The following is a 13,453-nucleotide window of genomic DNA, read 5'->3' as shown; positions in this document are numbered from 1 at the left end:
ATGTTCTCCATCATGTTAAATTGTTGTGTGAACTTCCATGCAAAAGTAGTAATTAAACAAGTAAATGGATTTTCCTTCTCAAAATTAGTAATTGAACAAGTCAATGAATTTTGCTTCGCTTCTCAATGTTAGAGACATTTTCTAAACCAACGAGAAGAAAATCCAGACTCAGACTGGTGGTGTCCTTGCAAAATAATTTGAATAAATCAATGATGAAAATGTTCCACAATGAATCCCACAAAGAGTTTTAAATTATTGTGACGTGTAAAGAAGTTGCGTACAATTTTAAGAAAAAAAATTTCCATGTGACGAGTTAGTTTTAGTGGATTTCAAGGAAGGAAAATGTTCTCCATCATGTTAAATTGTTATGTCAACTTCCATGCAAAAGTAGTAATTGAACAAGTAAATGGATTTTCCTTCTCAAAAGTAGTAATTGAACAAGTCAATGGATTTTCCTTCTCATTGGTTTAGAAAAGGTCTTTAACATTGAGTGCAACACCTGAAATATTCTCCCCAAAGTGCCCAAGCATGGGCAGTGTATCACTTTGAAGATTGTCCCAACATAGTTTGAACATAAGAGAGAAGAAAAAAATCCTTGATATTTTACCTCATTCTAATCCTACATAATAACATTAATAAGTGTAGTGGATTTTAGTTGATCGGGACTAGTCAATGACATAAGTTGGAGTTGAAAGCTTATATTCTATAGACTACAAGGGTACTAGCGTGAACGATATCAAGGAATGCTATTGTTGCCTCCGAGAGATATACTTGAGTTCAAGTTGATCGGATCTAATCGTCGATGGCGTAAATCATGTTGGAGTTCAAAGTTTATCTTTTATAGCCTACAAGGGAATTGCATGATGATATCAAGAAGAAGTGATATAGCCTTCAAGAGTATTGTGTGATTGATATTAAGGAATGCTAGTTCCATGCTATAGGGACCTCCACTTGGTTTCCAACCAATAGGCTTGAGGACTAAGTGCCTCTTTCTTTCATTTTAAGGTAAGGGGTGCAGAACAAGAACAACAAATTCTACCAGAACACCTTGTCGAACACATAGGCATAGTAGTAGCCAAACTTTTTTTCTACTCGTGATGATAGAAATTAAGGACATAAGATAAGATGGAGCTTTCTCATCCACAATGAATGAGAATAAGGTTTAGGGACTCTAATACATGGCTTTAGATATTAAACTTGCAAAAAAATCACATTTTAAAGTGATATTCTTACTGCAGGGGTGTTTGTTTGTTCGTCTAACATGGAGGTAGTAGTAGTGCACGGGTGTCCATTTTTCCCGTTGAACATGGAGGTAGTAGTAACAAAGGTTTTCCTCCACTTGTGCTAGAAAGTTGGTTTGTATCTATATATTCTTTACAGAGAAACTTTGGAGTTGCCCCACAGGTGGCATGATTTTTAGCCCTGTTGTCAGGGACAGTAATTGTTAGGAGTAGTAAACCACAATGTTGTCGGGGGCAGTAAACCAGAGAGCCGTTTTTGTTTCTCCCAACATAGAGGCAAAGACAAGAATGCCTTACCTACACAACCAATCGATCAACGTGTGTACGATACGATCTGGGATGGTGATAGCTGTGTTAAGAAAACATGGTGCTTATGCTAGATCAAGTTGAGTAGAGGAGAGAGACCCAAAAAATACAAGAACAAATCTTGTTTATTTAGTTGCTTATGCACACAACTTGGCCTTTGCCCACACAAATGCCTTCTAGCTTTGCCTTTAAATAGGTGAGCTAGTGGACCATAAGTCCATTCACACACACACACACCCTTCTCCTACCCTTTTACATGACCTTAGTCTTTTAATACCCCCCTCAATACCAACTATGAAAAAAAATTGGAATAGGTGGTATTGGACATAGTTTGCCTTTATAACATTAGGCGTACAAGGTTAGGAATATAGGTGTTGTTACATTTGAGATTTAAAACAATTTCTCAGTGGATGCAAGTTGAGCCAGAAGGCCCTTCAAATGAGAGATAAAGGCTCCAATGTCGTCTCCCTCTTTGAGCTCCAAACTGAAAAATTCAATTTTAAGTGAGATCTTGGAATTCTTACCACACGAGCTCCATAGAGCTTGTCAAGCTCATCCCATTTCTCCTTTGCAGTTGAAAGCTGGTCCACATGGTGAGAATAAGAGCCTCATCAAGATGGAGCATGATGATGGCTTGTGCCCTCTCATCATCTTCAATATCTTCAGCCTTAGTTCGATCATTAAAATTAGTGTCGGAGATGAATGGCCAAAAACCTTTGGACATCATCTTGTACTTAACAAGAACTTGCCAAGTGTGGAAGCCCTCTCCTGAGAACTTCTTAATTTGGGTGTTTTCCTTTTACATTAGTTATATTGAAGGGGGATTACAAGAGTGTAATGGATTGATTTATGAAGAAGAAAACTAGAAAATTTGTGATGTTTTGGCTTAAGTAGAAAGAGAATGGCTTATGAGAGTGCAACAACCCTTAATCAATCCAAGGATGTTGCATAAAAAGAGATTAAGATGATGAAGCTTATGGTTTAGCACTTATGGTTTGTGCCCAACCACTAATTCTGATGGAGATGAGCTTCATTAGTGTCAAAGAACACTTTCTTTGGTGATTAAGATCATCGTTAGTGTTTAGCAACACTATTAGTGCTTAAGGACACATTTTTAGCGTCTAATGACACTTGCATTGGTGACTAGATTCACCATTAGTGTTTAAGAACACTCTTAGTGTTTAGAAACACTCTGAAATGGCTCCCCTTTGCTGGATTAGTTACATCATTAGTGTTAATTAACACTATATTATAATTAGTATTTATGAACATTATTATCAAGCTTTTGAAGAAGCTTTCATGGAGGAAAAAACAGGAGCAGCCTAGTCTTTTGCTTCTAACGCGCACGACGAGCAACCATTGAGGCTAATTTCTTGGCTGTAGAACCTTGAGGCTTAGGGCTTCAAAAGCCCTAAGCTAATGTGGCTTATAGTTGCACACAGCAGGCGTATAGCTGTACAAACTCCAACGTTACAGAACTGTGCGTCGGCCTGCTCAGAACACAATGGCGTGGCTGAGAGAGGAGAAAACCTTCAATTGACTGTACGTTCCTGAGCGCCTGGTGATGTGCTTCATCTTCCTAGTTGGAAGCAAGCCAAGACATAGCCTCCACAAGCAGCTGGAAGGCCTCCACTGGATGGGGGTTCATCTCCACAAGTAGTGAGTTATGGATAACCTAGTCTAAACCACACAAAATGTGACCTATTCTACCCAAGCTCTAGATACCATGTTAAGAAAACATGGTGCTTATGCTAGATCAAGTTGAGTGGAGGAGAGAGACCCAAAAAATACAAGAACAAATCTTGTTTATTTAGTTGCTTATGCATACAACTTGGCCTTTGCCCACACAAATGCCTTCTAGCTTTACCTTTAAATAGGTGAGCTAGTGGACCATAAGTCCATTCACATACACACCCTTCTCCTACCCTTTTATATGACCTTAGTCTTTTAATAAGCTGAGCGACAGAGGGCGGTCGGATGAAGATCATTTTAATGTGTATGAGTGTATGTGTGTGTGTGTGTTCAATGCGAGTCGCAAATGTGTGTGCGTGTGAAGAGAGAAGCCTTCTCAGATCTGATCAAAGCTGCCCACTGGAACAATGCAGGTTAAAAAGAGAGGTCACACCTAGATTCTTTGAGAATACGGTTAGCAAGCCAAAATGGTATCCTTTCCTTTTCCGGCCAGAGGACAAGTTGGGAGGTTACTCATAGCAATGCAACAAAGTAGACATGTGGGGCATGCCCTCACGGTCTCATTAGGCCTCCTTCCATGTGTTCCCTATCTAATATTGATTGATTGGCTCATCTTACCCCTCCAGGTAGTAGCGAGACGAAGGTAACATGTGGGATGATCAAAAGAATACCAACACATTCGGCCAATTGAACAATAAATTCTATGAGCTTGAAGATGTCATCAAACTGTTTGTGGCCACATGTCGTGATCACAACAGGTCTCTCATCCTTCTGATCTTGGGCGATCGCAAGAGTGTAATTTATGTTATCTTAACGCAGCGCTAATTGGGTGTTTTACCCAGGAATGCTTACGATTTGTTTGTAACTAATTTTTCTCTTTATTAATTTTTTATGCTTTTGTTTAGCTGATTTAAGTGGCCTAACTAGACACATGGTATGAACGAGAGGGCTAGACACGATCATTCTAAATTTCTAATGTTTATTTATTCTGCTCGATTAGTAGACATGTTTTAGCCACTTTTATTACATTTATTATGTATTTATAATATTTAATATATAAACGAATATATATTTATGTAATAAACATATATTTTTATAATAAATATATATTGATATAATAAACATGTACTTGGATAATAAATATATATATTGATATAATAAACATGTACTTGGATAATAAATATATATTTATGAAGAGAAAGAGCATAATACATTTATACTATAATAAATTCAATATGTGGAAAAGGTATTTATGTTTGTTATGAAGGGATACATGTGTATACATCATTGTGTGTGTGTGCGTTTTTGAAAACGCGCACTCACTCCATGCAAGTGTACACACACACAAACACACGTATGAACACATGTATGTAAATATGATTGTACTCGCATACACATATGTGTGTTAGTATGTATGCATGCATCAACGTTCCTATAGATGTAAGCACATATGATTGTATGTGAATACATGTGTGTGTGTTAGAATGATTGCTTGCACCATATATTCCTATATATATGTAGGCATGTGTAGATGTGTGTGTTGTGTGTGCATGTGTGTGTCATATAGGGGTACATCTATGTATATTGTTGTTGTGTGTGCACTGGTGCATGTAAGTGCACACTCACACCTACATTTAACCATGCATAAGACGATGTTTAATGTGAGGAATGATGGGATGACGAGGGGTGCCATGTAATAGTGTGGCAAATAGATACTCTTCAAGGTTGTGTTGGGTGTGCGGGTTAAGAGCTGGGTTATTTTCTTTCGACGAGAGAAGAGAGAAGAGAAGAGAACTTTTTAACGTCGTAGGAAGCTATCCCAAGAGACCAAATTGATCTATCCGACAAGATTTGAACTTAAGACCTTTGATTCAAGAGGGAAATGAACTAACCAATCTACCACACTTGGGTGATAGAAAGGGAGAGAGAGAGAGAAAGAGAGTGAGTGAGAGGCCTTACTTGATTTTTACAGTTTCCTGTAGCAGCAGCGAAATGTTAAGCTTATATATACCTCAAGCAATAAACAAATCAGGGGGGTCTTGGTTTCTGTCGAGAGGGGCCCTGAAAGCTGGTGGTGAGGGTTTTCTGCGTACAGGCTAGCAAGAGAAGTAGACATTGCAACACCTGTTGAGTGTTGCAATTAGACTACCAAGCGTAGAGAAAGAGACTCGCAAGCGACGCTGCCGCCCCCCTTTCCATTACCCTGGAGGGCCAATGCATTGCAGGAAAGCCTTTAAGAAGAGGCCCTAATTGAAGCCCCCTCCGAAAAGCCCTTCATTCCAATATTGTGCGCTCTTTGCAGGCTCTCAAGCTTCTGCTTTCGCACTCATACCTTTCATCAAGCTCTCCCCCTCTCTTTGCAATGCTTTTGTAGCCTATGTCCCTTCATCATTTGTTTTGCTTCTGGTGAGAAGGCCAAGGTGCTTGAAACTCCAGGTCATAGCTTGCCTTGAGAGAGGTCTTTTCTCTTGAAACTGCAGGTCATAGCTTGCCTTGAGAGAGGTCTTTTCTGCATTCATGAGCCTGCCGCTGCACACAAAAGGGTTGCTTCAATCATCAGCTCTGTCCACCATTTCTCCATGTGTGCAGCACCATTACTTTTCTTAACGCAGATTAAGGCAAACCTTACTCTGCCAAAGTTTAGTACCTCTTCAATGGCAAACATTTGAAGGGAAGGGAGGCAAAGCTTCTAAACCAAGGGGCAGTACAGGCTACATATTGATCCCAAGGTGACCTAAGACACAGAGTTAGAAAATGGGTCGCTCTTCAGGCAGCTTAATGGTGTCATCTAAGCTGGAAACCAGCCAATCGGAGCTGCTGGATAACAGCATGGTTGGGCAGCTGGTGGAGTGGTGGTTACAGATCCGGGCGCCCATTGTGGCTCCCCTGGTGCAGATGGCCGTCAATGTGTGCCTCATTATGGTCGTGATGATGTTTGTAGAGAGGGTGTACATGTGCTGTGTGATTGTGCTGGTGAAACTCTTCAGGAGAAAGCCTGAGAAGCGTTACAAGTGGGAGTCAATCAAGGATGACGTGGAGCTGGCCAACTCTGCTTATCCCAAGGTCCTTGTGCAGATTCCAATGTTCAATGAAAGAGAGGTACACTTTCACATGTTTTCAAAAGCGTGGATTACTTTTCTACAACAAGAATGTTCCCTTGATTTTTATGGGAAATGCAGGTTTACCAGCTCTCCATCGGAGCTACCTGTGGTCTCTCCTGGCCCTCGGATAGGATTATAGTGCAGGTTCTGGATGATTCTACTGATCCCACTATTAAGGTTCGTTAGAACCCCCTCTCTTTGATGTTTGTATCTAAATTGGCTTTAGGTAATCATTGCTAAGGGATGTTAGAACTTATGGTTGGTGAATTAGTAGAGTCCGATTGATTGATGTAATGCAATGAGATTAGAATCAATTGTCTATACTACTAATCCTGGAATGAGTTGAAAAGTGGGTGTGATTGTGGGATCTATTTAACAGGGAATCAAGGATGAAATTTGAAGGGCTACCCTAACCCTAACCTTCAATTTGAAGAACTAGCATGACCTTTAAATCTAGAGAAACTTTCAAAATTGTGGCCTTCAAATTTCAACACTGCAAGGAATGTTAAACTTGTGATTAGGACTAATTTTGGTGCTATGAATATGATCAGGAGATGGTGAGGATGGAGTGCCAGAAGTGGGCGAGCAAGGGGATTAACATTAAGTATGAGATTAGGGATAATAGGAGTGGGTACAAGGCAGGGGCATTGAAGGAAGGCATGAGGCACGGCTACGTGAAGGAGTGTGACTACGTGGCTATCTTCGATGCGGATTTCCAGCCAGACCCGGAGTTCCTATGGCGCACCGTCCCCTTCCTCATGTACAACCCCGACATAGCGCTGGTGCAGGCGAGATGGAAGTTTGGTAAATGTCCATAGTCCTCTCTCTTAACTGCAAAGATATATTCTTCCAAGGCTTTCTCTTGGTACTGAATTACTAATCGTTTTAAGGGCTTTTCATGGTTGGTTGGTTTTGCTGTGACTAAAGAATCTCTTTTGTATGTCACTTTTATAAATAAAATTCATTCCTTAAAATAAGGGCTACTTAAAATCACGGCCATCTTTTCTTAATTCTGGCTTACACTGGAATGCCATTTTTTCGAGCATTGGACCTGCTTACAACTTACATGTTTGGCTTTAAGTAAGAGGATTCTGCATACAACCTTTCCCATTGACCTAGACACAAAGATGCCATCCGTTAGTTCCGTGAACTTCCTTTGTATGCTCTCAACTTGCGGAATCTTTTCCATTTGAGCTTGTGTGCTTGTTCCAAATATGGTCTTGTTTCTTGCTGTGCCTAACTCTCTCCCCTTCTCTTACAAAAGAGAAAGAAGAAGAAAAAAACTAGTAGGCCTTGAAAGAAACTTATGAAGCCCATTCAATATTTATTAATATTTTCTTTAAGCTTTGAACTAGCATTTAGGAAACTTATTGCATATTTTCTCTTCTTTTTTATGAAGTCAAAAAAATCAATAAAAAGGTTAGTTGAGAGCATACAAAGGAACTAGCATTCTCCCAACAATGAAGATTCTTCTTTTTATGACTAGTGGGCTGACCCGTACATTGCACGTAGTACGTATATAATTCCTAGCTTGATATTTTTATGACTAGTGGGCTGACCCGTACATTGCAAGTAGTTCGTATATAATTCCTAGCTTGATATTTTTTAAATTCTTAGGGTGATAAGAGCCTACCTCTCCTCTAATTGCTTCCAGAACTTCCAGATTGCGATGCGGCAGCTTTGTGAAACTTTTATTTTATATAATATAGAGAAAAGAAGTAGAAACTTATTTATTATACATTTTTTTTCTTTTTTATGAAGTCTACTAAACTTATTACGCATTTTATGAACTACTCCCAGAAGGAAGGTTGCCTAATCTTCAATTTGAATGGTCTTACAATAATTATTTAAAAAAAACATTTTCTTGGAGCTTTTAAAGAAAGGATAGTTTGACCTGGACCGATTTTCCTTTTAAAAATCTACACATCAATCACGTCAAACGGTTGCCGTCAAAACTATTAGTATACCAGTTTTAAAATCAAAAACGTCAAAATCTTAATGTGAAGGTTTAAGTTGAATTCCTACCGGCAATCGAATATATATATATATATATATACATATATATATACAAGTAACTAATAGTGCCTAAAATTGGGCACCCATATTTCTTTTATTTGAAGTTTAAATTACTATTAATATAGTATTATTCCCCCCTCCTGTAGCAAGATTGAATTGCAGCCCTTCGATGTGGGAGCGAACGGGAATCTGACCTGGCACGGTGACGCACCGGGGATTTCAAACTTTTTGAAAAGGTAAATTTAAAATATGCCCTCGCTGCAGGAGGGCAACCGGTGAAAGTAGATTGGCTTGACCGGACAACAACAGGAAACGTCCACCTGTCGGCAGTCAAGCTCATTCCACGTCGCCTAAAACCCACAATAGAGGGTTCGTAAAAGACGGGTTTGCTTTATCATGCAGCGTTCTCAGAAACGAGCTTGCAAACTCCCGGCTCGAAAAACAAAAAAAAACTCCTCAACGCGCCTCAGCTTGAGAGGCCGCCACCAGTTTTCTTTTTTTTAAAAAATACTTGTTTAAAATTGGCTCCCTATGCTAGGCTCAGCTCTGTTTTCGGACAAGTTGAAAGGTGTCAGACAAACTCCGATTTTGACTATTTTCGGTTTGGGAGACTGAAGAAGAGAGGAGGATGTCAGTGGTGGAAAATAAATCGGAGCTGCAATGGTGGTGCCGTCGGCAGCGGGTGGTGGCGGCAATGGGCTGAACCACCACAAATTGGGTGGCGCACTGGGCAGCAATACCCAAATCGAAAAATTAAAAAGGGCGATGGTTAATTGGACTGCCGAGGGCTATGGAAGATGGTGGGGTTGACCACTAGAGTGACGGCTACTTTTAGCTCCAATTGAGCTTTGCCTCCTTGCAAATGAGGGCCTATATAAGGCCTTTAGGCACCCAAGGGGTCTTCTGAAGAAACAAAGATAGGGAGAGAAGTTCTTGAAGCTACGAACTGCCACCGCATAAAAAAATGGGGCTGCTCCAGGTGAGTTGCTATACCGCAGATGTGAGTCCCCAGAATTGCAGATGTGAGTTCCTTGAATCACAGAGCAGAAGGCTTTGATACCAAACGTTGGAGAGATGTTGCATCCAAGCACAAAAATCCACACACACAAGGAAATTTCGTCGTAAAAATAGAAGGAGAGACACCAAACCAATGTTGTACATTGCATGCCAAAAGTACAATATAAGATGAACCTTATAATAAAATAAGGGTAGGTTTACACCTACAGGGCACTGGTAAAAAATTGCTCTTGCCGAGCCTAGTTGGTCCTATTGGAGTTCACCCATCACTTCCATGATATTCGAACGCTCCACCTCCCAGATTAGGGTTTGTAGATTAGGGTTTGTTGCTGCTAGACTATGGGGGGTAGAACTCCATTGTGGAGTGTGCAGAAAGACAGAGAGAAGAGAGAAGAGAGAAGAGAGAAAAATGCTCAAGTGTTTTGCATGACTCAATGAAGATAAGATTACTTTATATGATTTGAAGTACACCTAGTACATGCTTTTATAGGTTGCGAACCTTACCTTTTGACTGGCACAAATCACTCACATATGGGGACATGACACATGTTACACACTTACCTTATCCAGATAACAAGGTGTTCACACAGATATAGGCACACTTACACATACATGGGGTGTTCACACCTATACAAACACATATAGATGGTTACACACATATTGACAGGTATACATGGTAGACATAAGGGACACAAGGGACTCCGAAATACCTAGCAATATCTATGTCTATAAATTTTTTGGCAAACCTAGTGAGTATGTATTTTTCACATCTTTAACTATCACAAGATAACCCGAGTTATGAGAATGGTTGATAAGTATTTGAAGACAAACACGTAGTTGAGGGATTCAAGGTGAGAGTGAGCCAGAAAGCTTGCATTTTAAAACTAGTATCATGTGCATTATCAACAAATTAGATTTTGACACAACGGAAACATGCGCAAATTCACCTCATTCAACTAGATTCCCAAGGTTGAGTGTAACCATCCTCAACCTAACAAGGGCTCATCCTAGCAGCTAGAGCTCACACCTCCCTAGTAGAGACATCTATCTCCTTAGAAATATGTGAAGTAATGTGTGTGCATGCACGAGTGTATGTGTGCACATGCATGTGTGTATATAAGTGGCCATCATCATCAACACCCACATATTGGATGTCATCGGTGTTTTTTTATTGTGTTCTACCAAGGTCTCCTTTTCGTACAGTTATGTCTAAGGGTCTTTACAGATGTGGTAAAACTGGATTTTAAAGGAAAAAGTGGATATAATCCCTAAAATTGGTGGAGATCTCCCTGCTCATGTTGGTTGATGCGGGAGTCTTCTAATCATATACGTGCCTGCCATATTTTAATGAAAAAGTAGCCAACCGATGGGCTATGGCGGGCACATTTGGTGTGTAAAGCTCTGATGCCCGCAAAAAGCAAAAAAGTTTAGCTTGGCAGGCGCACGCTTTGGTCTGAAAAGGCCCTCAGTCTTGAGGCCTGTACGAATAGTGGCCGTGGGAAAGGTACCTAAAACCCCACAAGGCCTTGGTGTACGAATACACTATTTTTTTTAAATGGTGGGACGTTAACTTCTTTTTTTAAAATAATTTTTGGTGGGTTTTGTTTTTGTGGGTTTGGCAGTGAATTCTGACGAGTGTTTGATGACAAGGATGCAAGAGATGTCCCTGCACTATCATTTCTCAGTAGAGCAAGAAGTAGGCTCCTCCACGTACGCCTTCTTTGGCTTCAATGGTGAGCTTAATCACATCTCTAGCCTCAGGTTAGGAGAGCTTAATTACCCTGCTAATCCTTCTGTGTTTTTGCTTTGCCCTCAGGCACCGCTGGTGTCTGGCGCATTAGTGCCATTAATGAAGCTGGTGGCTGGAAAGACAGAACTACTGTTGAAGACATGGACTTGGCTGTCCGTGCCAGCTTGCAGGGTTGGAAATTTGTTTACATCAATGATCTCTCGGTAAAGTTCATGGATTAATCACCAAATAAGCTCTTTAATTGTTCACATCAATGATCTCTGGGTATAGGAGTTGATGGATTAATCACCGAATAAGCTCTTTAATTGTTCACATCAATGATCCGTCGGTAAAGCTCATAGATTAATCACCAAATTAACTCTTTAATTGTTTACATCAATTATCAGGTTCATGGATTAATCACCTCTTTCGGTAGAGTTCATGGATTAATCATCAAATAAGCTCTTTAATTGCCGCCAAATCATTAGAATAACCGTTACTCATGGAGTCATGCATGCGAATTTGTGGAGGATTAGGGCCCAATGTTCGTTGTGATTAAGGTTGCATCATAGTCTAAATTGCGGGCATTTCACTTGACGTCTGTAGGTGAAGAACGAGCTTCCCAGTACCTTCAAAGCCTTCAGGTATCAGCAGCATCGCTGGTCTTGTGGGCCCGCCAGCTTGTTTAGGAAAATTCTACCAGATATAATCAAGAATAAGGTGATTAATAAGGCAATAATTAGCTCAAGAGTTTCATTTGTTTCAATTAAGTCCGTGTGATTAGGGCCTTTTTTTTTCCCCCTTTTTCAGTGTTCAAAAATAAAGGCTAGTACTTATTAAGAGGAAATATTTTCTATAATACCATTTTTAATTTTAGGCTAGTATGTATCAAGAGGAAATATTTTCTATAAATCTGTTTTATGAAGAGGAAATATTTTCTATAATACCATTTTTGTTTTTAGGCTAGTATTAAGAGGAAATATTTTCTATAACACCATTTTTTGTGTTTTTTTAAATGTGTTTTTTTTTGGGTTTGGCAGAAAGTGCAATTTTGGAAGAAATTCCACATAATTTATGCGTTTTTCTTGGTTCGGAAGATCGTAGCCCACATTGTGACGTTCGTGTTCTACTGCATGGTGATCCCCACCACGGTGCTAGTCCCGGAAGTGCACCTGCCCAAGTGGGGTGCCATCTACATGCCCTCTGTAATCACCCTCCTCAACGCCTTGTGTACTCTCAGGCACTGTGCTCACCTTAATCAACCAATTTAATTTTTGATCTTGTGTACCCTCAGGCACTAATTTGCTCACCTTAATCAAGCAATTTCTGCCTTAATTTTTCATTTATTTAATTTTTATTTATCCCGGCAGATCCCTGCACTTGCTTGTTTTTTGGATACTTTTCGAGAATGTGATGTCTCTCCACCGCACAAAAGCCACCTTTGTTGGGCTTTTTGACCTGCAGAGGGTGAACGAGTGGATCGTCACAGAGAAACTCGGAGATGCCTTGAAAAGCCGGCTCGGAAAGCTGGGCAAAAGATCAAGAATGAGGTTCGGTGAGAGGTATGTCTTGATTTAATTAATTGCAATTGAAGTATATGTGGCCTGATGATTATGCTAATTGCGACATGATTATGCTAATTGTGGGCAGGATGCATATCCTTGAGCTTCTTGCCGGCCTGTATATCTTCTTCTGCGCTGTATACGACTTCAGCTTTGGGCACAATCACTTCTACATCTACCTCTTCTTGCAAGCAGCTGCATTCTTCATCATGGGTTTTGGATACATCGGCACCTTTGTTCCAACCTGATCATCTTCCACAATTTGTAGGTTTTGAATGATATTGTTGAGTGCGTTTTGCAACAATTCATTGTTAAGAAAATGTGAAGGAATTAGGAGGAGCTCTGCACAGGTCGAAGAGGTGTATGGTAGCTTTTGTACAGTAAGCTTTGTAATCAGAACCTACAAAGTAAGACCACGATTTTAGTGGGTGTCTGCTGCCTCCATCTCTCATCTCTCCTTTCTTAAATGAGTTTTCTTAAACCTGAAAAATGGATTATTGGACACACCACAGTCTCAATTAATCGCTCATAGAAGCGCACTCAGCAGATTACACAACATTAATCAAACTCTGCAGCATTCCTCTGTATTCATCTCTCTTCTCCCGTGCAGGTGAATGAACACATAGATCATGTAAGAAAGCTTTGAGAAACTCCCTTAGAAAATGCTTAAAAGCGTGCATTTGTGAGACTAAATTGCATATAACTCTATAAGCGAAAATGAACACATAGATCATGTAAAGCTTTGAAAAACTCCCTTAGAAAATCCTTAAAAGCTTGCATTTGAGAGAC

At 40.0% G+C, this 13,453-nt stretch overlaps 1 protein-coding gene across 1 annotated transcript; it reads left to right on the top strand.

Annotated features, from left to right (window-relative positions):
• The first annotated feature begins 5,462 nt into the window (after window positions 1-5,462).
• Window positions 5,463-13,095, top strand: LOC147605742 (glucomannan 4-beta-mannosyltransferase 9-like). The gene is made up of 9 exons (XM_086793063.1): window positions 5,463-6,338; window positions 6,419-6,517; window positions 6,892-7,144; window positions 10,996-11,106; window positions 11,190-11,326; window positions 11,709-11,822; window positions 12,143-12,342; window positions 12,473-12,664; window positions 12,753-13,095. Exons 1-9 carry the CDS (start codon window positions 5,994-5,996, stop codon window positions 12,910-12,912), a joined length of 1,611 nt encoding a protein of 536 aa, XP_086649189.1. The 5' UTR covers window positions 5,463-5,993; the 3' UTR covers window positions 12,913-13,095.
• Window positions 13,096-13,453: the final 358 nt, after the last annotated feature.

The sequence above is a fragment of the Cibotium barometz genome, chromosome 59, assembly GCF_041138505.1.
Source record: "Cibotium barometz isolate CiBa-2024 chromosome 59, ASM4113850v1, whole genome shotgun sequence".
Taxonomy (NCBI): domain Eukaryota; kingdom Viridiplantae; phylum Streptophyta; class Polypodiopsida; order Cyatheales; family Cibotiaceae; genus Cibotium; species Cibotium barometz.
Note: the sequence above shows the minus strand (reverse complement) of the source record. Positions and strands in the feature narration are given on the sequence as shown.